Consider the following 24,096-nt stretch of genomic DNA (forward strand, 5'->3'; position numbering starts at 1 on the left):
GCTGGGGCCAACAATCTGTGGTTTAACAAACCATCGAGGTGATTTGTATTCACACTGAAGTTTGAAAATCAGGGCCCTATAGTAACAGGAAAAAATCTTTATGTGTAAATGGAGCAATTATCCATTTATTCTACTGGAGTTAAGAGAAAGAGGAGGAAATTTGGTAATTAAATATTAAAATGAGTGGAATGACATAGGGAGGAGTAGGGCAGGAAAAGTTATGAGACATCAGTAAGATGGCAGGAAAAAGTAGTAAGAAATCAAAAAAAAAGTTCCAACAATATTGTTAAGATTTATTCTGAAACTAAGATAACATAACCAGTTGTTTTTGGTTCATGCAAATGAAAGTAGATCCATGGTGAATAGTAATTTGTCTCCTCTCTGCCCTTAGGGATGGAACTAGGAAGCTCTTCTACATTATTTTGATCTGATCCCTTTAAAAAATTATGACATTTATCGGAAATAGTTTATCACAATTAGAGATTTTATCTGTAAACTAAAGATCAAATAACTTGTATTTATTGGCACCAATTTTAACCAACTGAATCCTCACATAAGCAAGGTGAGGATTGTGAGACTAATCCCACACATAGGGGGATGGTTTTGGATAAAATAATTCCCAGAAAGCTGAGGCAGATGTATAGCGGTGGCTTTATTGTACTTTATTAGAGTTGGAGGAATCAGTTTCAGAGGAAGTTTGAAAGGCAGTTTGGCCTAACTGAATGGGCACAGTCTTTGGCTTTGATGCAAATTTTGGTTCAAATACATTAGTTCTGAAATTCTGAACCAGTTTATAAACCTCTGGAAAATTATATGAAAATAGGGATGATAAGGTTGTTACAAGGATTAGGAAGAGTAGCTATAAGGAGCCCAGCTATGTCTAATACACACTGGGTGGTCAATAATAGTTATTAGTACTCATAAATCTTAATAGACTCTTCCTTTTCTTACCACCTTCTCTTTTAAAATGGTCATGGTGAAACTTCTCTAGAGACCAAATTCATTTCTTTTTTAATTTTTTTTTTTTTTTGAGATGGCATCTTGCTCTGTGACCCAGGCAGGAGTACAGTGGTGCCACCTCAGTTCACTGCAACCTCCGCCTCTTGGGTTTAGGCGATTTTTCCTGCCTCAGCCTTCCGAATAGCTGGGATTACAGGAGTGTGACACCTTGCCCAGCTAAGTTTTGTATTTTTAGTAGAGACGGGGTTGCACCGTGTTGGTTGGGCTGGCCTTGAACTCCTGACCTCGAGTGATTTACTCACCTTGGCCTCCCAAAGTGCTGGGATTACAAGTGTGAGCCACCATGCCCAGCCCAAATTCATTTCTGAAATTACCTGTCAATCATGCTAGTCAAAAATATTTTCTAAAGATGCACTGTGTATTGAAAAGTTGAAGTAATTGACCTTTCAGATCATGTCATCCCAAGTGAAATCTGTTTTCTATGCATCTTAAACTGTTATATAGAAACATGGCAAGAGTGTGGAGCATAGTTCAGTGAAGCAGTAGTCCTTCTTTCTTAGTCTATAGATCTAGCTCACAGGGCAATTTCTGAATTTTCAAAGAGCAGCTCTGGTTTTTATTGTGTTTCATTTGTCATCTGAACAAATAAACAGGATGGAGTGGGTCCATGTGGTAGTGAAAGAAATTAATGCCCTTACCCACTTCCAACAGGGTACAGTGTACAGGAGGGAGGAAGGAAAGAGGATGATGATGGAATTTTAGAATTCTATTTTTACAACTGATTATAACATGAGATATCCTTTTTGGAGCATTTACTATGCAGCAAAAGATTTTGTTCTATTGAAATTCTAGACTGACAAATCATTGGAATAAATCACATTGCCTGTTTGAAGAACCTAGAAATAAATTACAGCAGTCTCTGAAGTAAATTAGCAACTGATAAATGTGAATTTAGGTGTCTGTATATATCCTTATTCTTACTCTTACATCTTCTTATGGTTCTGTTGTTTTATTTTGCTGGGTAATTTTGGCACGTAGGTGAGTTCTTTTGGTAAAGCTGCTTAGAATGTTTGATGTGAAGCTGACGGAAGTTTCTACAAAATGGCAAGGGTAAAGAACTGCCCAGCTAAACTATTCTCTCAAATCTCGCTTAGATTTCAAACATCACTGAAAAAGAAGCAATCAATGATCTACAATGTATCTGCTATTTTGAGGAGAGGGAGGAGAAAAGAGAGAAAACATTTTCTAACAACAGCCAATTCATTCTATAGAATTTGTTGAAAACAGACCAACCAAATTGCTATTTGTACCACCAGGGCAAAGATTAGTTATCATATGGAATGTTTCTTATGTGCACAGAAACTTTTGAAATTAGCAAAATACACATGCATATGCATTTCAAAATACACGTGGGTTACTCTTAAATGCAGTCTTTGATAAACAAATAGGCACCAAAAGAGAGGTATAGAGAGAAACGTGTCACCCTTTTTTAATTCTCTCCACTGGCAGAGGAGCGGGCACTGCATAGTTGAGGACTGGGGTGCTTAAACAAATGCCTGTAAGACAAAAACCTTGTGTGCTGCTTTTCCTCTCTTTCAATCATCAATCTTTGACATTTCTTAAGGCTAAGAAAACCCCAAATCATTAGATGTTTAATCTTTGCATACCCTAGTAGTTGTAGATCCTCTAAAACAGAACCATACTGTTCACAGGTCAGTATCCTTTCTGTTGGTCTTTGTCATACACCATTATTTCCAACATAGGATATTTGATAGGATCAACAAAAAGCAATTGAAGACAGTAGGGACCACTATCATGACACCTGCAGTATTATTTGACAAGGTGATTTATAGTTATTTTAGGAACAATGGCATTTCAGAAAGTGATATTAATTTCTAAAATTCCTTTGCCATGCAGAATATAAAAAATGATTACAGAATGTGCAGAAACAAGCAATGCTCCTTCCAAATAATGAGATATTGGAAATAATGAAGACATGGGAGATAATCAATATTTAAAAATATTTCTTTTAAAAAACTAAAGTTTAGGATAGTTATGTAGTTAGTATACAACAACTTGGTCTTAATAAGTACTAGAAACAAAATTTTATTTTGTGTGGCTAAAGAAATACATACATTTTATAAAACGGACATTTTTGCATTGTTCTGTTAGGTATCATCACAGGTTGCTGCATAATTAGGGTTGTTTTTAATGTAAACAGAGAAACTCACACTTTCCAACTCTGGTATTATCCATCTATTTTTCCTTTCACAGCCCACTGATACAGAATTTTAAGCGTTTAAAGTAGGAGGGAACCTTAGCTTCCAGCACAATATTGTTCATTTTTCACATGAGAAAATCATCCAACAGAAGTTGAATGATTTACTCAGGGTCAGGCCATACCTTGGCAGAATTAGGTCTTATTATTCTTTCTCAAATGCTCTTTTAAAGGTTAAATAGACATTGAGTTTTGAGAATGATTTATTTCTCTTAGATGGATTTCGTTATGGACAAGCAAAACAATCAGCCACTATCTTTCTCTTTTCTATTTGCTGCCTCTAGGCAGCAACCTCATCAAATCCACAACAAAATCCTCAAGATTTCCATATTAACCAACAGAATCATTTTCTTTAGGAAAAATAAAACACTAAATATTTTTTTAATATAAAAGTTTCCGATAAAAAAAATTCTGGCTTTAATCAGATCAAATAAGATAATCAGATTTATACAATTATTTTGATAAAGACAAAAAACAAAAAAACCAACATAATCCTTTTTTCCCCACTCTTACACTTTGAGCAACTCTTTTAAATACTACAAACACTTTTCATTAGGGACTGTTTTTCCCTTTCCCTAGGAAAATGAAAACAGAACAGAAAATTTTTTTTTGCAGAAATTAAGCATAAGAGGGTAAAATGTGAAGACCGAGAACTGTTACTTAATCAGAAATAAGTTAATAATATTAAATACGAAACTATATATTCCATTTAAATGAGTTATCTTTTTCTTCATATTCATATCACAAAGTAACTTCACTATAGCAGCACTAATTCATTATGTTTTTATTTACTGGTGGACATTACTGGTCTCAATAAAAATATGTAACTTTTCATAAGAAATATTCAAAAGAATCATAAAGTTTGAAAAATATAATTTACCAGAAAGTACCAACATGGGAAATTCTTCAGTTAAGGATGGGAAATTATTAATATTTTTTAGCCTAAATTTAAGCAAAATTCATTCCTAAAGATGAATTTTTAATGAATTTTATAATGAGTTATTCAGCATGAAAATAAAAGCAGCAAATTCTTTTATGCTTTTAAAATATGTTTAAGAGGATCTTATCTTTTAACAACACCTCTCTCATTTTATAAACAGGACATTATGCTACCAAGTATGGAGTTATTATTCTAAAGTTTAAAGCAATGCTTTACATTTTTAAACCTTATGACATGTTCATAAAATTCAGATACCAATTCATTGAAAAATTCTTCCTCATCCCACATTTTTAAAGATATTTACAATTGCACTGGATCTTTTACTCTGGTTGCTTCAATTCATAATTATATAGTATCTTTCAGGAATCAAGTATGGGATCTTTCATTTTTCAGGTAATTTTTTCTTGGTGGTCAATAGAAAAGTCATCTCAAAATGCACTCTTGATGGGAATGAAAAGAGAATTATGATTTTTGGGGAGGGGTGCTCAGAAAACTGTTAAAGCAGCTTTGTTTATATTTATAGGAATAGTAATAATGCTAACTTCATTAAAACATTATATTGACCATTTTATATTCTTCCAGCAGAGTGGAGACAGTTTAGTTGTACTTGTAACCTCATAGCGCCCCAATTTTACTCATTTCCGAAATCATCCTAGCACCGTTGGTCCCAAGGACTTATGACACACTCTTGGTCCTTCAATGAAAAATCAGTGCTTTAAACAATCGGGTCTAGAGTAACCTATTTGCTTGGATTTGATGAGGTTGCTAAATGAATGTTATACCTGTCTCAGAAAGATAAAGGCTTCATGCTAATAAAATATTTCAACAGAATTATAGCATACCCTTTTACTATAGTTCTAATTAATACTCATTTGCTCGTATAATGGCAAGGTCTTTGGATGAAGATAATAGTAACGGAATTAGTAAAAATTGACTAAAAGTGATACTTTATTAAAGCCTTTAAATTTGGGCATTTTTCATTATAGAACACAGTTTGTTTAAGATAACACTTGGTTAAATTATTGAATATCCTGCCACTCCTGACTGCATTACTTCAGAAAAAAGACCAATATATTTGGGATGGGAATATAGGAAGACAAGATGGCTAGAAGGGAAGGGAAACTAGTAGGATAAACTGAATATTTGTGTATTTAAAATACACATATATTTGCATTTTAAGTAAATACCAATTTCCTTGGTATAATAATATATTTCAAATTAAGTGATATATAAACTAGCTCAAGTATGATGGCTAGGTAAAAAAAAAGTCACTTAAAATGACAGATCTAAAATTGAACCTACTAGGTACAAGATAGTATATATGTTTTCATCTGTGTGTTTTAAAAAGAATATATATATATACATACACATATGCTTTTATATGCAGAGTAACTCTAGGATACACAAGAAATTGATAACATTGGTTGCTACTTTTCACCCTCTACCCATCTGTACTGTTTCCATTTTGTAATATATGTATGTTTTTCCCTATTCAAAAATATTGATTAAAATCTCATTACCAAAATAAATTTAAATGATTTAAAATAGCATGTCAAATTAATAGCAACTACTGATTTTTTCCATTATACATGAAAATATATACTTATACATATATTATTTTTCTAAGCTCTACCTACTAAATTTGGGTATATTTTCTTTATGACAGAGTTACTATGATCTGAAAATCCAATTTTCACATGACATTAAGTTGGGAAAAACACATTCTCCCTGAACGTCATTGCTACAGTATGGTGGACTATTGGTTGTCTCAACAGCATGTTAACATACTTATTCTCTTTCTCTGATGGGCTAGCCATTAGCCACCATTTCTCTCGGAAATTCAAGAAATCTTTAAGGAAATTTCAGAAAGATTTTAAGACCCTTTTCAGGCAGTGATAAGTATTATACCTGTATTATTCTGTAGGCATAGAATCAATGTTAACTTCTCTTTGTATGTTGTCAAAGATGTTTGGTGTTTTAGTAAAGACAGACTTCAAACTAAGTGGTGACTAAGCAAAGCCCTTACATAAAGCTTTAAATAGGATTTCATAAATAGTTCCAATGAAAAACATTTGGAGATAAGCAGGAAAAAAAAAAGCTCACACTTAGGAAAATTATTTTCAGAAAACCACTTAAAATTCAAATTAAGTCCTATCATTTAAAGTATACCATAAACCCAAATTTAAAGGAATGATAATACATACATCAGCTTTCAATGGTAGCTGCTTATTAAAAATGAGCATCTGAGGGTATATTCCAATTTCATCCTCTTCAAATTGTGCAGCTCAGATAAATGTTTATTTTAAGGAAAATATTTGCAAAATTACAATATAAATACATTATTATATTAAGATAGGAGGACTATATAATGTATTCTTATCTATAGATATAAAATTAATGCAGTAAATATAGCACACTCTTGATGAATTGTTAGTACACAGTGTTTCTCAGTAAAGTATTATTAAGCAACAGTTATCTAGTTTTCACATGTACATCTTAGGAAGTTTTTAAGATGGAAGGATACACTAAATCCCCCAATACCCTTTTTAGTTGGTGAAGGTTAGTACTTCCGTGAATTTTGAGATATTGTATTTGAGTTAGTGACTGTTCATAGGTTCCTTGCATTTCCTTAACTTGAAACTTTTTTAGTCTGAGTGTTCTTTAAATAATGCCATATCAGCTAACCACACTTTTAAATTGAGTATAATATTATGTACTGCATTTTTGTTCATTACTTAAACACATATCAACAAGGAAACAATGACTGAAAATAATTTTTTAATGGACAAACTCCCCAAATTAACTTTCAGGGCATTATGGGGAATCTCAATTAAATATAGTCTCAACTGTAATAAAAATTTGGGTTGGAAATAGTACTTTATTTATTATAGTTCTTAAGACATCAAATGTGAACTCTACTTTTAAATTCTTTGTTAAATATACTGGGATTTGTTTCAAAAGCATCTCCTACTCTTCTCCATTACACTGATTTAATGGAAACCTGTTACTACAACAGTTCCAACACAAACATATGCATGCAAGAGATCACCCTATAGATTCTAACTACATAGTTATTGAAACACATCCCACCTGTCAAGTGGCATAAATGTACATCTTCTATATACAAAAGGTAAAGTGCATTATTAAATTAGTGAACTGACAGATTGTCTGCCTGGACCATATATCTTTCAAATAGACAAATGTGAAATTCTCCTATTAGAACCAATTATTTCAAGAGGTTCCAACTAGCTTTTCCACCCTGTCATTTATTTTTTTGGCCATGCTCTTTAGTGCAAATAAGCTTGTGTTTGACTCAAGTTTCAGGGACATGGCAGTTTGGGGCTTTAACAAGGAAAATTATACAATGTAGCAGAACTTTAATATCTTTATAATACATTGCATCTTTTGCATATAAGCAACAGATTAGTGCTGCTTTCAGTTGCTAGGAGCACACTGCCAACTATCAAGAGGAACCCGTTTCCAAATTTTATACTATTAGCTTATATTACTACAGTTTTGAGCCTGTACCACATTATGCTAGGATTATTATGTGCAAACATCATCAGTGTTTTAGAATTATACAGTGAACTAGTACTTTTGGTTACTAACTTTCATGCTCATTTTTTAACTTCTAGCTTCCAGTTGCCTTAAGAGTTTAATGTCTTCAAGGCAGGGATTCTGTTACTTTGAAGGATACCATGTACACTTGTAGCTCCATGTATGTTACAAATGACAATAAATAAAATGCATATTGCACAGATAAGCATAGTAGCTTATTTTATAAGATACATGGCAATACATGTCCTAAGACCAGAGTTTTGAACTGGATCATATTTAATTATGGCTAATGAGTTCTTGGGAATTTTAAGTATCAAAAATCATAGCATCATCTAATTTTTCAATGATTATAAAAAATGAAACAAAAGGACTGGCAGAAGGCTTAATAATTTTGGAGTATATTCAATTGCCAGTATATATGCATCAATTTAATTTGCAGCTTTGAGATGGTGAAAACTTTGAAGTACACATACAAGGAAGAAAATTTGGCTGCTTAACTAATTCTTTACTTAAATAATTAATGGAAAAGTAAATTTAATATTTATATACAGTGAGTTAAAGATATTTATCTTTAAGTCTGACATGGTATTGAATGTATGTATACATACATATATGTATATGTGTATATACATATATACATGTGTGTATATATATGTATATATATATAGACACATACTCAAATCTTATCAGACCCAAAAGGAAAAAGGAAATCATTTAGACCTAATGGATATAAATATTTTAGAAAGGAAGACTTTAAGAGAGAGTATACACTCATAGCAATAGAGATAGGAACAATCGAATACTAGAATATTCACAGCTCCAGTTTGCCAAAATCTGACAGGTTGATTATTATTAATAGGCACTATGATGGGCAGCAATAACAATCAGTAGTACAGTAATTCAAGTGCACATCCCTCCTTCATAGACCAAAAACTACTTTTTTAGCAAGCCTACATAGTTATTTTACAGTTAGGACTGTTTAAAAATCCTTGCTACTTTTATAGACTCAACACCCACCATGTGCTATTAACTCTAGTACTAACATTATCTCCTAACCTTCAGTTGTTCCATAGTGATCCAGATGGTCCACAATTATAATGAACTAATGAGATTCCTTCAAGCTACTAGAGGAAGTGTGAAATACAATCTGCAAACTAACACTAGTATATATGTCGGGGTTACTGATTGCTTGTTTTAAGTAACATAAACCAATGAAATTAATTTTCTTACTTCATACCATCAAGTTTTCTTAGTGACTTCACATAAATGTACTGGGGGACAAACCTCTGGAAGAAAAAACTGCTGATATAATTTTAAATTACATTTGGCATATAAAAGAAGAGCTACATTCTGATTTGAATCCCTGCAGCCAGCTCTCATCAATGAGAGTGATATTTGGGGGTTGAAATCAGTGTTCAGGCTCTTAAATATGATTAGATGGACTTACTGTGTGGGAGGTGACTAAAGCCAAGATAAAAGACAATAATTTCATTCAGAAGAAAATAATAGCTGAATAGATGAAATTTCAGTCAGTTAATATAGGATGGGTTGGTACACATATAACACTATACCCACTTGTTTAAAAAATTGCTTAGGTGTTGAAAACTTGCTGTGGCACGTCCTGGAAAGTAATTTTTAATACAGGGTGAGTCTTGTGTAAAGTCAGAAAGAGCACCTTGGAAAATGCCTGAATTTTCCTTTCAAATATATTTATAACCAATCTTCAAATAATATTTTTCTCAGATTGGTAATTTGTATTCTAAATTCTTTTTAGAAAAAAAAAAATCCGCACCCCCTCTGGAATTAAAACACCTGTGAAATTCAGGTTTATATTGGAAGTGTTGACATGGTTTTAAGGGTAGCAACTGCAAAAGTGCTACTAAAATATATTATTACGGGTATATTTTTACATCAGTTAATTGGTGCACCAACCCTTTTGAAATAGTGTTAAAGAAGAAGCATAAAGTATAACACCTTGAGTCCATGATATATTTTGGGGAAGAAACTGCTCACAATCTTCAAATTAGCATAAAAAGCTAAAACACCAAGATTTCCATAGCAAAGCCATTGGATGAAGCCTCCCACTCAATGTGACATAAAAGTAATTCCCGAAACTTTGGAAAGTCAATAAAAATAAGTAAAACAGTAAGTAGAGGTAAAGAAGGGATTGTAACTAAACTTAGAATAACCAATTAAAACTCTCCCATGGCTTTGATATGGCAACTATAAAATATAGGGTTACCACAAAGTTTGAAATTATAGATTATAGTAACTCTTAAGAAATACTATGACACTGTATTTTTAAGGTTTAATTAGATAATAAGATTTGATCCTTTGATGGTATATTCAGTTATCCAATGGACAATATATGTCTACTTGTACTTTTATAAATAAATATATTTATATATACTTGAGGTCAATTTCTGTTTCTGTGGTAACTGCCCTACGGATTAGCTTAGCAGCTTTTAATGAAGTAGGATTGAAGTACTTTTTGGGGAATTTGTTAACTAGAAAGTCACACTTCCATTGAAGTATATGTATCTTTTTTCAGGATTATGTCATAGTGCAATGTAAATCTTAGTTACGGTATTTAGAATGTCACATTTTGTGCTGATTTGCATACTTCAATAGTCTGGAGCAGTTGAAGCAGCTAAACTATTTAGCTCTGGGAAGGCTGGAATTCCCATAAGAATTATAGTGATATTTACGTGTAACATAACATGAGAATCAGACTTCTTGAAGTATCAACTACTAGAGGTATTACTAATAACAAAGGGCCAAAAAAGAGGAAAAACTTCTTCAAATGATAATGGATCAGTACTTTTAGCCAATTTGTGATTTTAAATTTTGCCTGATGGAGTTCAATTTCACTCTAGTCGAGGCATTCTTGTTCTTCACCACTGGCCTTTCTGCCATCCATTCTCTTTTCTTTATGGCTGTTGCAAATTTTCCTCATCTCTTCTTCATACTTGATAAAATTCTCCCCAAACCTTGTCCAAGCTTTGAATGGAACAGTAATAGTATTACGGTAAGGTGGTCTCACCTCACTTACCTTCAGGAAAATTCCATATTTATTAGAGCCCACATCAAAGTAGAACCTTTTATTGTCCACTCTGAAAGAAGTCCCCTCTGGGAGTTCAAGTGGGTCATCGTCTCCACCTCTTCGTTCTTCTATGTCCCCTTCGCCATAATCTTCAATCAGCTGAACCAAGGCATCACGAAACTCAATCATGCCTTGTGCTGGGAGGACAATAGTCTGTTCTTGGCCCAAACTGTGGCCAAAATAACCTATCATGCCAGTCCCCCGCATCATGGTTTGTCTAATCCGTAGGAAGCGACCCCGCTGATTTTCCTTTAGGTCTAGGTAATATTTTCTATTGTCCCTCTCGATATAGTCTGTTTTCAGGACACTGTGAGGATGCTCTTCGGACCCCACCGAGACCGGTGGGGAGGGTGCCGAGTGCTTCTGTCTCCTCCTGGAGCCTTGCTCTTTGCTGTGGCCATGCTCTTGCCGGTGGCCTTTCAGGCCCAGGTGGGCATAGTGCTCGATGAAGTCCCCTAGACAGTCCTTCAGCTCCGCTGCCACAGACAGGGAGAGGGTCAGTTTACTCTTTCTGATGTTGTCCTGCCGGCCTCTACCTATCCAGACTTCGGCTATCTTTAGGAAGCGGCCCCGTGAGCTTTGCTTCACGTCTAGGTAAAACCTCTTTTTCTGGATGTCCACTCGTTTGGAGGCCAGCTCCTGGATTTCGGCTGCGCCCCCGGCCTGATTAGGGGTGACTGAGACCGCGTAGTGGGGGTAGTGGGAGTGCTGGGCCTGGGGATACAGTCTACTCTTGCTTAGGCCAGAACCCCCTACATTCTTGCCTCCGCGGCCGCGGCCGCCGCCGCCTCCCCTTCGCCTGGCTCTTTCCATCTTCAGCTGCAAGTGACAAACAGACACACGGGGTGGGGTGGGGGAGGGGTGTTGAGAACAATCGCAGACGCCCCTCGGCCTGGCCGCCCCCGCCGCCGCCCGGGACCCCCACATATGGCCCGGCTCCCCCGGCGCCGCAGCGCGGGGCTCCAGCCCCTGCCGGACGGTTGGCGGCGGCAGCAGCGGCGGCGGCGGCGGAGGCGGCTCCAGCTCTGCCCGCGCTTCCCGCATCCCTCCGCCGCCCCCGGGCCCGCACCCGCACGCCGCCGCCGCCCGCCCAGCGCTCCGCTGCCCCCGGTCCCCAGCCGGCGGGCACTCACATCATCTCTGCCTTCACCGCCGCCGCCGATGCCCTTCACGACCACAGCCGCCGCCGCCGCCAGTTCTCGGCCCCTCTGCTGCAGCCGCCGCCCCCCGCCTCCTCCCCCGCCGCCGCCGCTCGCACTGCCCCCCACCGGAGCAGCCGGGCAGGGGCATCGCCCGCGGCGCCCACCGCCGCCGCCCCTCCTGCGGCCGCTGCGGGGGCCGCCGCCTGGCTTCGGACACCGGCCCCACACCCGCCGGGAGGGGAGGGGAGGGGAGGCGGGGAGAGCGACGACGGGGGGCGGGCGGTGGACCCCGCCTCCCCCGGCACGGCCAGCTGAGGGGAAGAAGAGGGTCTCCGCTCTTCTTCAGTGCGCACCCTGACGGAAGCCTGGCGCGTGGGGTGCAGCGGGAGTGCGAGGGGACTGGACAGATATGAAGATGGGAACGAGGACCGGGTGGCGGGAGTGTTCTCACTTCTCCGGATTCCGCCGGGATGCGGGACTCTGGCGGCTCAGCGGCACCTGCGAGGAGACTACACTTCCCGAGGGGCTTAGCAGCAGCGTGGGCCTCTGCGCATGCGCACCGCGACGTGCTGGGCGGGGCTAGATGAGCTGTGGAGGGAGGGCTGCAGCGCCGCGCTGAAAGGCTAGCCGGGCCGGGGGCGGGGGAGGAGGGGGGGTCGGGGCGGGGCCGGGGCCGGGGCCGGAGGGGCGGGGCGGTTCGGTCTTCCGGAGCTGATGTGTACTGTGTGCGCCGAGACGCGCAGGCTTGTACTCTGCAGCGCGGGAATAAACTTTGGTGAATTGGTGTCTAGCCTGGATACCTGGGTTGCAGGTCCTGTTTGTGGTGGAGCTCCACAGTCATCCGGCTGAAGGAGAAGACCTGTTGGACTGGCTCTTCTCAGGGTAACTTGTCTTCCCACTCGTTTTCCAGCTCCCTGCCCGGGGTATCTATCATGCCAGGCTTCTGAGACGTGGAGGTGCTTGGGCCCGCGGAGCAGGCGCCTGCGTTGTGTTTGGGAGATTCCAGAAAAACGGACATTTTCCCTTTCCCTTCCCCCTCTGGAGCAGCCAGGAAAGGGGTCTCTCGGAGCTTCCACCATTCAAAAAGTGCTTCCAGGCCCCTCCCGGCCCCAGCCTGATGTTTACCCTGCGCGCTTAGGATTGCTCTCTTCCAGTACGGCCTTTATTATGGGAGAAACTGAGCCACTCCATGTCTGCACAGCAAAGTCGAGGGAGATAACCTGCAGTCTATTATTTAGCAAGTGATAATGGATTTTTTTGAGTTCAAGTCACTCAGTCACTAATGGATTTTTTTTCTTTTTCTTTTTCTTTTTTTTTTCTGGTTGAATCTCAGTTGTTTGGCTAGGTTTGATATGAAAAATACTCCCTATTGAAGAAGGTAATGTAATTCTTAGGATGCTAACATAGGGGTCTGTATGTCGGAGTACTTCAGGCTTGTATGGTTTAGTACATTTCTTTCTAGGGGTGGGAGATTGGGATAAGTAGGACAGTTCAGATCTTGATGTCATTGAATAGTGGTGTCGACCTAAGAGGAAGAGGCTGGGGCACGAAATTATAATTTAAACAGTTTTCTTGAGCTAAAATGAGTACAGCTGCCCAGGACTCATTTCCCAGTTGCTTTGCGGAGTGCTCCTTCAGCCTTAGTTACAAGCAGGTTTTTAAAGGCGAAGGGAGGGAGTGGGCTGAGACAAAGTTGGCCAGGAATTGCTACTGGTTTACAGAGATACCATTGCTTAGTGATTGGCTGTACACTGTAACTCATAGAGTATGAGTTATCGTGTCCAGAATATGGCCTTTTATGGCTACTTGGTGTCAGTTTAGAGCCCACATAGCAGGTGGACTTCAAGAGATAATTATCCAGCTCAAGGAGGGAGTGAGATGGGACTGTCTTTTCATTCTAATGCCTCTCTGGGCGTGATAATTTAAAGGGCCTTGCATTCTTCAGATAAATATTTATTTTCTTCTATTTTTTTCCCACAGTGATCTCCCTTTATTAATCCAACAAATGTATATTAAGGACTGCTCTAGGCACTAGAGATACCAACAATGAATAAAACAGACAAACATCTCTCTGCTTTTGGAGCTTGCATCTTAGGGGAAGGAGACAAGCAAAAAGTAAAATATATAGGATGACAGAAGGTGGAAATGGAGAATAAAAAGGAAGGAGGGATGAAGAATGGGTGTGTGTGGTGGGTGAGGGGCTATAGGGAGCTGCAGTTTTACAATAGGTGGTCTGGGAAGACTTCACTGAGAAGGACATTTTTCAGTCCAGAGCTCAAGGAAGTGAGAGAACTTACCTTGAGGTTCTCTGGAGGAGAAGAAAGTACAAAGGCCCTGAGGAACTTGCCTCCTTATATTCAGAGAGCAACTTAAGAGGCCTAGTGAGCTGGAGGAGAGCAGAGAGGAGGTCAGAGATCAGGCCAGAAAGGGAAGCGGGGCAGAATGTGAAGGACTTTATGGACTATTTTGAAAACTGAGGCTTGTTTCCTGAAACTTGAGGGTCCTATCTGGGAGTGATGGAAGACAGTGACAGATCATAAGGCATTAGATTCTCCTAAGGAGCATACAGCCTACATCCCTTTCATGTGCAATTCACAATAGGGTTTGTGCTTCTATGAGAATCTAATACCTGCTTGCCTGATGCTCACTTCCTGCTGTGTGACCTGGTTCCTAACAGGCCATGGACTGGTACTCATCTGTGGCTGAGGGGTTGGGAACCTCTAGCCCAGACCAATGTTAGGGAGCTTTTCCCCATGTTTTCTTCAAGTGATTTCATGGTTTTGGGTCTTACGTTTAAGTCTTTAATCCATTTTGAGTTGATTTTGTATGTGGTGAGAGATAATTGACTACTTTCATTCTTCTGCGTATGGTTATCCCGTTTTCCCAACACCATTTACTGAAGAGTCTGACCTTTCCCCATTGTGTATTCTTGGCTTTTTTGTCAAAAATCAGTTGGCTATAAATGTGTGGTTTTATTTCTTGGCTCTCTAGTCTGTTCTATTACCTATATGTCTCTTTTTATGCCAGTACTGTGCTGTTTTGATTACCAGAGTATAGTATATTTTGAAGTTAGGCAATCTAGCTTTGTTCTTTTAGCTCAAGATTGCTTTGGGTATTCAGCATCGTTTGTGAGGAGAATGTTTTCAAGTTTCACCCATGTTGTGACAGGTATCATAACTCGATTTCTTTTTATGGCTGAATAATATTCCCCTGTTTATCATATTTTATTTGTTCATATGTTGATGGATACTTAGGTTGTTTCCACCTTTTGTCTATTGTGAATAATGCTGCTATTAACATTGGCATACAAGAATCTGTTTGAGCCCCTGTTTTCAGTTCTTTTGGAAATATACCTACGAGTGGACATACGGTAAGCTTTTGGCTTAGCTTTTTAAGGAACTGCTAAAACTATTTTTCCATGGGAGCAGTATACAAGTGTTCCAGTTCTCCATATGCTCACCAAAACTTAATTTTCTTTTTTAAAAAGTATAACTATTCTAGTAGGTGGTGGGAAGTGATATCTTAGTGTGGTTGTGTTTTGTATTTCTTTAATGACAAATGATGTTGAGCATCTTTTCATGTGCTTATTGGCCATTGTATATCTTCTTTGGGGAACTGTTAAGTCCTTTGCCCATTTTTTATTTGAGTTTTTTTTCCTGTTGTATTGTAGACAATCTTTATATATTCTGAATTAATTAAACCTTTATTGGATATATGATTTGCAAGTAATTTCTCCCATTTTATGGGTTTTCTCCACTCTTTGTTATTGGTCTTTGATTCACAAAGGTTTTAAATTTTTATAGAATGCAGTTTATCCATTTTTTCTTTTGCAGCCTATGCTTTTGGGGTCATATCTAAGAATTTGTTCCCAGATCCAAGGCCATGAACATTTTCTGCTATGTTTTCTTTTAATAGTTTTATAGTTTTAGTTTTTCTGTTGGAGTTTTGAGTTAATTCTTATATATTATTTTGATACATTTTGAAGTTTTTAGCTATATGGTGTGAGGTAGGGATCCAACTTCACTCTTTTGCATGTGAATATCCAGTTGTCCCATCATCATCTCTTGAAAAGTTTATTCTTTCCCCACTTAGTGGACTTGGCATCCTTGTCAAAAATCAACTGGTTGTAAATCTGTGGATTTACTTCTGGAATCTCAATTCGATTCCATTTTATTTATGTTTGTCTTTATGCCTGTACCACACTCTTTTGATTTCTGTAGCTTTGTAGGAAGTTTAGAAGTTGGGAAACATGAGTCCTCCAACCTTATTCTTCATTTTCAAGATTACTTTGGCTTTTTGGGGTCCCTTGCAATTCCGATGAATTTGAGGATCACCTTTTCCATTTCTGCAGAAAAGGCTTTTGGACTTTTGGTAGGGTTGCATTAAATCTGTAGATAACTTTGGGTAGTATTGACATCTTAACAATATTAAGTCTTTCTATGCATGAACATGGGATATCTTTCCATTTGTTGGTGTTTCATTTCTTTCAGCAGCGTTCTGTAGTTTTTAAGCATATTTGTTTTTTATCTCCTTGGTTAAATTTATTCCTTGGTATTTTATTCTTTTAGCTGCTATTGTAAATGCAGTTACTTTCTTAGTTTCCTTTCAAATTGTTCATTTCTGGTGTATAACAACAGCTGATATTTCAATGTTGATGTTGTACTCTGAAACTTTGTTGAATTTATTTATTAGATCTAGTGGCTTTCTTTGAGATTTTTATATAGGATTGTGTCACCTGTATATACAGATAGTTTTACTTCTTCCTTTCCATTATTGATGCCTTTTATTTATTTTCCATGTCTAATTTCTCTGGCTAGAACTTTCAATACAACGTTGAAAAGCTGTGGTGAAAGTGGATATCCTTGTCTTATTTCCTGTCTTACATGGATAGCTTTCAGTCTTTTACCATTAAGTATGATGTTAGCTATGGGTTTTCATAAATGCCTTTTATCATGTTGAGGAAATACCCTTTTATTCCTAGTTTTCTGAGTGTTTTTATCATGAAAGGGCGTTAGATTTTGTCATATGCCTTGTGTCAATTGAGATGATCATATGGTGTTTTTCCTTCCTTATCTTAATGTGATGCATTATATTGATTAATTTTCTTATGTTGAACCACCCTTGCCTTTCTGGGGTAAATCTCAGTCACTTATGTTATATAGTCCTTATAATTGATTTATCTTGTAACAGAATCGCTCTGCTACTGTTTTGAGCATAGACCATAGGGAAAAGCAGGTAAAAGGTAATATGACTTGAACCAGCGTAACATGGCTTGTAACAGTGGAAGTTGTGAGAAAAGGTAGAATTTTGGCTTTGTTTTGAAGATAGAACCAACAGTATTTGCTGACAGATTAGAGGCAGAATGTAAAAGGAAGAGATGAGTCAGGATGAATCCAAGGCTTTTGGCATGAGTAACCAGAAAGATGGAGGTTACTTACTAAAATGGGAAATAGAAAGAAGGAGCAGTTCAGGGAAACTTTGTATCTATTGAGTGGAATATGTATGCCAATTAGAGATTCAAATATCCAGTAAATAATTGGCTATCAAAGTTTGAAGTTAAGAGGAATGGTTTAGGCTGTTTATCTAACTTTGGAAGTCATTAGTGTATAACAGCTAATTTAAAAGCCAGCAGACTGGATGTGCTCTCCAAGGGAGTGAGTGCAGAGGGAGAAGAGAATAGATCTGTGACTTTAATCCTGGAGTGTTGTGATGTTTAGAGATTGGGGAGGTAGGAAGGAGCAAAAAAGTATACTGAAAGGGGATTGTTACTGATACAGGTGAAGACTCAAGAATTATCACAGAAGCCTAATAAAGTGTTTCAAGAAAATGGGTGTGATTAAATGTGTCACTTACTGAAGGTGCATTGACTCAAATGAGAGTTGAGAATTGGCTGTAGGGTTTGACAAAATAAAGGTCATTGGAAATCTTGACATGAGCCCTGTTGGTGGAGTGGTTGCAATGGGCTTAAGAGAGGATCAAAGGAATTTCCAGAAACACAGATGCTAGTATAGATGACTCTTTTGAGTAGTTTTCTATAAAGGGGAGAATAATAGTGGAGCAGTTAGCCAAGAGTTGAGTTTTTTTTCTTTTTTCTTTTTTTTAGTTGGGAAAAATTGCATGTATGTTGATGGGTCTTTTCTGGCAGACTAGTAGAGAGGGAAAAGTTGATGATGTAGGAGACAGGGGAAATTGTTTTTGAGAAAACGTCTTTGAGTAGATGAGAGGTTTGCACACATGGAGGGGTTGGATGTAGGAGCACAGGTAGTTCATCCACAGTTACATAAGAAAAGGTAGATGTATTAGACAGGGTTCTCCCGAGAATTAAAACCAATAGGAGATCTTTATATCTCTGTCTCCATTTCTATTTCTGTCTCTGTCTCTGTCTGTGTCTCTGTCTTTGTATCTATCAGAGATTTATAAAAGTCTTAAGAACTGCCAAGAGATATACCCAGGGGAGCTAATGGTGTAGTTCCAGTCCAGTTGTGAAGGTCTGAGAACCAGGAGAGCCTATGGTGTAAGTTCTAGTCTAAGTCTGAAGACAGGAGAAGACCAATGTCCCAGCTCAAAGACAGGCAGAGGGAGCAAATTTTCCCTTACTTAGGCTTTTAATTTATTCAGGCCTTCAACAAATTGAAGGACTACCCACATTAGGGAAGGCAATCTGCTTTGCTCAGCCTATTGAATCAAATGTTAGTTTTATCCAGAAACACCCTCACAGATACATCCGGAATAATGTTTAAATATCTGTGCACCCCATGGCCCACTTAAATTGACACATAAAATTCACCACAGTAGAGTATATGGGTACAGATATAATTACGTGAATAGATTTCAGGGTAAGAGCTTGTGGAAATTCATTTTTGATTGCTTCTAGTGAAATCTGAAGCAAGATTATAGGCTAAGAATGATGATTGGGGGAGGAGGTATGAAGTTTAAGTGGAGAGAAGGTATAAAATAGTCTTAGGAGGGGAGGATAGTAAATAGGGAAAAGTTGTAGGATTGCTAGGAATCACCAAGGGCCCACTTGAGGCTGGTGGTCACAAATTTAAGCTGAGACCAGTCAAAATGGTTGTTTTTCACCTGCTACGTTCATTCAGCTGCATAGGTACAGGCACAGAGTAGGCAAAGAGTTCTTCTTTATTCAGGGTTAGAGTTGTGCCAGGAGATATTAATAAAGCTAGAAGAACAATGAATTTGAGGGAGTGTGGAAGGAAGTGGTTATTAACTTGAAATTTAAACTGGTCAAGAATAAAATTAAGGACTGCCCAGGGGCTTAGGACAATGAAATGGTAGCAGGACCTTTGGATTACAGTTCCCAGGATTGTTAGAATTGAGTTTCTGGAGGAAATGAACTTGAAAAACAGGAGGTATTGATTGGAGAGTGGTATATGTGGAATTGAGATTATGAGAGGATTCTGTCATTGGTAATAACATGGTATCTTTATAGGAATAAATTGGTGGAACAGGATACGGACAAGATCACTGGAGGAGAGCTGGTCAGAAGACTGGGAGGCTCTATCTCCTTTGGATATTATACAGCAAAGATTGTGACCCACCAGACAGATAGTGGGGAAAGGGTAGAATATAAATATAAAAGACTTTAGTTTTGATGGTAATGGTCATGTTGATGGTGATGGTCCAGTAACACTCAAATACCATCAACTTAATTTATATCTAACACCACAAAGTTAGGTGTTGAGTTACATGTGGCTATATTGTAACTAATAGTCAACCCATACTCCTTCATGGACATCTATTCTTTGATCCGACTCTTCTTGTAAGAGGAGTAGCTGCCTTAAAGTACTTTTTTGTAGTGATCAGTTTGAAATCCTTCACCGAGGGTTTGGTTTAACCCGGCTACTGTGGAAGTTTCTCTTGGCTTTCTGTGTGGGCTGCTTCTTTGTCTAGTCTTGCTTTTGGGATTAGCAGACTATTGTGAATAATTTATTGGTGAGAAGGTAAGCAGAGAAGTAGAGTACTCTATGACCTGGTAATTTCATATCCAGGAATCTGTTCTATAGAGATAATAATAGGAATGCCTAACAATATCCACATACCCACAAAGGTATTCATTGAACAGTATTTGTGGTAAAATTCACAAGCAACCTAATTATCATTAATAGGGAATTGTTAAATAAATTACGATAAAGAAAATGTAATTCTATACAATCTTCAAAAAAATCAGATTAAGAAGTGATATTATATTTTAATTATCCCATCCTGTCATCAAGGGTGCCTTCAGTTGGAAGTTATAGAAGAGCCAAAGTCAAACTGACTTCAGCAATAAAAGGTTGTTTATTGGTCTATTTAATGGAGACAGACTGAGGAAGAGTGGTCTTCAGGCAAACTCACTCAGGGATCTGACTATTTTTTTGGCTTTGTGCTTGGCCCTCTTCTATGAAACTTTCTTCAGGGTGATTTCTTGTATGCTTGTAAGATGGCTGCTTGCATCAACCATGAATACATCTAGCAGGAGCAAAAGCATCCTTTCCCTCACCAGAGAGGGAGAGTCCTGAGCTTTGTTGCAGTTGGACTGCCTTGGAAGCAATAATTATGGCCAGGAGATGGAGGCTAGAGAACTGAGACTTGGGTCATAGCTCTTATCCTTCAGTCAGTTGTGTAGCAAGGGGAATTGGATTTTCCTATTGGCCTTGAGACAGTTGGATTTCACCTGTAGTCTTGGTGATGAGGTCAATTCTATCCATAAAACTTTGCTGTTACACATTGTGGGATGGGGTGAGGAGGGCTGAATGGAGATTAGGTTGCTATTAAAATTTATGGTACACAATGGATCGTTATTGTCTTCTTTCTTAGTGTTAAAGGTAATCAGCCACTTTTTCCTCCTCCTGTGCTGGACTTTACAAGAACCATGAGACATGTTTAACTCAGGACTCCAATTTGAAAAAATATAGACTGTTATTTACTTTATTACTTACAGAGGCCCTTCATACTGCTCTCAGATGGCAAGAAGATATAGACAGGAAGTGTTGGGGGGGGATTGTGATCATGCTTGCTGAGAAAGAAATTATTTATTAAATTACTGAGAGTAGTATGAAGTGAGAAGTATTGAAATTCCTCATTCACATACCTGACCTCAATCCCATTCAGTTACCTGTAGGGTCTCCTATTAATTGGTACCTGATCTGCTTTCGCTTTTCATTCATAAAACTGAGTCACTGAAGTACAGTAGAAAAATAGTCAGACTAGAAGATAACTTTTTTCCTTCCAGGAAATCCATAATTACAAAATTGCTGATTTTTCTTCTTGTTTGTATATTGTAAACTTACCCTGTTTGAGGGTCTTCCTGGATTGTTCTTTGCATTTATATATACATAGAATTTCATTTTCTACTTTAAACTTTAAACTACCACTGATACTTCATTTTCTCTCTGTTTTACTTAGCATTTATCTTAGGGAATAATTTAATACATATAGTTCTATTTTATTCTTTCACTTGCAGCTTAGTATGCCATATTATGGATGTGTCACTGTTTATTTAACTCTTAATTTACCCTACTGCTTTCTGTGTTTTTCCTTTTACAAAGGGATGTAGTGAACATCCTTTACATATGTGTATATGTGCAAATATAGGATAGATGTAATTACTGACTTGAAGTTTATACAGATTTAAAATTTTGATGCCTTGTATGAAACATCTTTCAAAATGGTGATGCCAATTCCTTCTCTCTTGTAATTACTGCATATGATCAATCTTTTAGATTTTTTTTTTTTTTTTTTTTTGGGACGGAGTTTTGCTCTTGTTACCCAGGCTGGAGTGCAATGGTGCGATCTCGGCTCAACGCAACCTCCGCCTCCTGGGTTCAGGCAATTCTCCTGCCTCAGCCTCCTGAGTAGCTGGGATTACAGGCACACACCACCATGCCCAGCTAACTTTTTGTATTTTTAGGAGAGGCGGGGTTTCACCGTGTTGACCAGGATGGTCTCGATCTCTTGACCTCATGATCTACCCGCCTCGGCCTCCCAAAGTGCTGGGATTACAGGCTTGAGCCACCGCCCCCGGCAATCTTTTAGATTTTTGCTGATAATGGTATATTAAAATTATAACCAGTTTTTTGGCCTCATTTATTGAATAACTTGTTCCTTCTCAAAGATAAGAAATGCCTCCATCACATGTCAAATTTCCATATTTACATGGATCTATTTCTGGACATGGAAAGTTTTATTTATTGTATATATTTATGCAATATATATATATTGTATAACATGTTTTGATACACATATACATAGTGAAATGATTACTGCAGTCAAACAGATGAACATATTCACCATCTTCCAAATTCTCTGCAGTCTTTAGGGTTTTCTGTATATGGGATTGGACATGCTATGTTTTGATCTGTTTCTGTATTTTTACACCAATTCCATGCTCTTTTTTTTTTGTTTGTTTTTGTTTTTGAGAGGGAGTCTTGCCCTTGTTGCCCAGGTTGGAGTGCAATAGCACGATCTCGGCTCACTGCAACCTTTGCCTCCTGAGTTCAAGCAATTCTCCTGCCTCAGCCTCCCTAGCAGCCCTGGGATTACAGGCACCTGCCACCATGCCCAGCTACTTTTTTTGTTTTTAGTAGAGACGGAGTTTTACCATGTTGGCCAGGCTGGTCTTGAACGTCAGACCTCAGAAGATCTGCCCGACTTGGCCTCCCAAAGTGCTGGGATTACAGATGTGAGCCCTTGCGCCTAGCCCATACTATTTTAATTACTGTAGTTTTGCTTCATGTTTAGTATGGTGAATTTTCCCTTGGTCTTGTTTTTCAAAAAATATTTGCTGCTTTTAAGCATTTTCTCTTCTCAGTGAACTTTAATGTAAACTTGTGGTTCGATAAAAATTCTGATTTTTTTTGGTATTGCTACTTGAGTGTATTGATTTAATTAATATTTTTACAGTTTTGGATCTGGCTATGCAGGAACTCAGTGTGTCTTATCTAGTCCTTTTTTAACTGTTTTAATAAAATTTATTAGTTGGCTTTAAAATGGATCTTATATAGTTTATGTTAGGTTTATTCCTAGGTAGGTTGTCATTTTCCTGTTACTGATTTTGGATATACATTTTGGATATAATTGTATAATTCAGACTTGGGTGTAATTGTATTTGATTCCTTCTGATATATAAAAATAGGCTTAATTTGAGTATGCTTATTTTGAATCTGGTTACCTTATTTGCTCCTATTAAACAAATAGATAAAATTACCTGTCTTCAAAGAGATAACTACGGAAAAATTATTTATTTTAAGAGAGCCTGGAGCTTTGATAAAAATTAGGCTTATCTTTTGTAAAAGCTAGTTAGTGATAACAGTCGGATTTTTTTAAAGGTGATTTTTTTTTTTCTTTCCTTTGGTAAAATGCTTAATATGAGGGAGGATTAAGAAAGAGGATGGCTTTTGAACAGTTTCTTCATGGGGAAATAAGATATTAGAATAATTTCATGTTCTCCAAAAAAAGGAGAACAGTGACCTTCCCTCCTGAGCCTACTTCAAGTCTCTGTTTCTTTCTGACTATAATATTCTCATATTTGCATTTTTTCTGATCTCTTCTGCTGTTAGTGTTTTAGGCTAGCTCCTCAGGTAGGACAGAGATTCACCTTCTCTTGAGCTGTCTTTGAAACCAAGAAGATAGAGATATATGAGATATTTGTAGTCTCTGGTAAGAATAATAGAAGCCATCAGAAAAAATATCAAAGCTTTTTAGCTCCTCCTAGAAGTTTTGATGTGAAGCAGGAGACATCACCTATTGGTACCTGATGTGCTTTTGCTGTTCCTTCATAAAATGGAGTCTCTGAAGTACAGTAGAAAAATAATTGGATTGGAGGATGACTTTTTTCTTCCAGGAATTACACAATCACAGAATTGCTGATTTTTCATCTTATTCATATTACATAAACTTACCCTGTCTGAGGAGACTATATTTGAACTTACTGTGTAACATTTGCATTAGGTAAATTTATAGCTGCTTAAAGAATTGTGTATTAATTTTCCAGTTTCTTTTTAAGCCAGTTTCTGCTTTTACCTTTCCATCTTCCTCCTATACTTAAATTGGTCTTATAAAATTTATGCATTTCTCTTTCTACCTGGCAATGCTGAATTTTTTTTTTTTTTTTTTTTTT

General features: G+C 37.8%; 2 protein-coding genes across 9 annotated transcripts in view; one reads left to right on the forward strand and one right to left on the reverse strand.

The window, feature by feature from the left end:
- Positions 1 to 12,237, reverse strand: part of PURG (purine rich element binding protein G) — a 37,611-nt gene extending 25,374 nt beyond the window's left edge. Inside the window, exons 1-2 of one of the 2 annotated variants that reach the window (XM_017536026.2) lie at positions 11,973 to 12,237; positions 10,789 to 11,658 (exon numbers count right to left, since the gene is read on the reverse strand). In XM_017536026.2, coding sequence (XP_017391515.1) covers positions 10,789 to 11,652 — 864 coding nt within the window. In that variant the 5' untranslated portion in view covers positions 11,653 to 11,658; positions 11,973 to 12,237. Of the gene's footprint in view, positions 1 to 6,438; positions 11,659 to 11,972 lie in introns of those variants that run through there. The other variant, XM_017536016.2, reaches the window with a different exon arrangement.
- Positions 12,238 to 12,677: 440 nt separating this feature from the next.
- WRN (WRN RecQ like helicase) overlaps positions 12,678 to 24,096 on the forward strand; it is a 148,372-nt gene continuing 136,953 nt past the window's right edge. For all 7 annotated transcript variants that reach the window (XM_017536029.2, XM_017536052.2, XM_017536034.2 and 4 more), the window contains exon 1: positions 12,678 to 12,863. The gene's annotated coding sequence lies outside the window, so the exon portion shown is untranslated. The remainder of the gene's footprint in view (positions 12,864 to 24,096) is intronic.

This window comes from Cebus imitator, unplaced genomic scaffold, assembly GCF_001604975.1.
Source record: "Cebus imitator isolate Cc_AM_T3 unplaced genomic scaffold, Cebus_imitator-1.0 Scaffold5, whole genome shotgun sequence".
Classification (NCBI taxonomy): Eukaryota; Metazoa; Chordata; class Mammalia; order Primates; family Cebidae; genus Cebus; species Cebus imitator.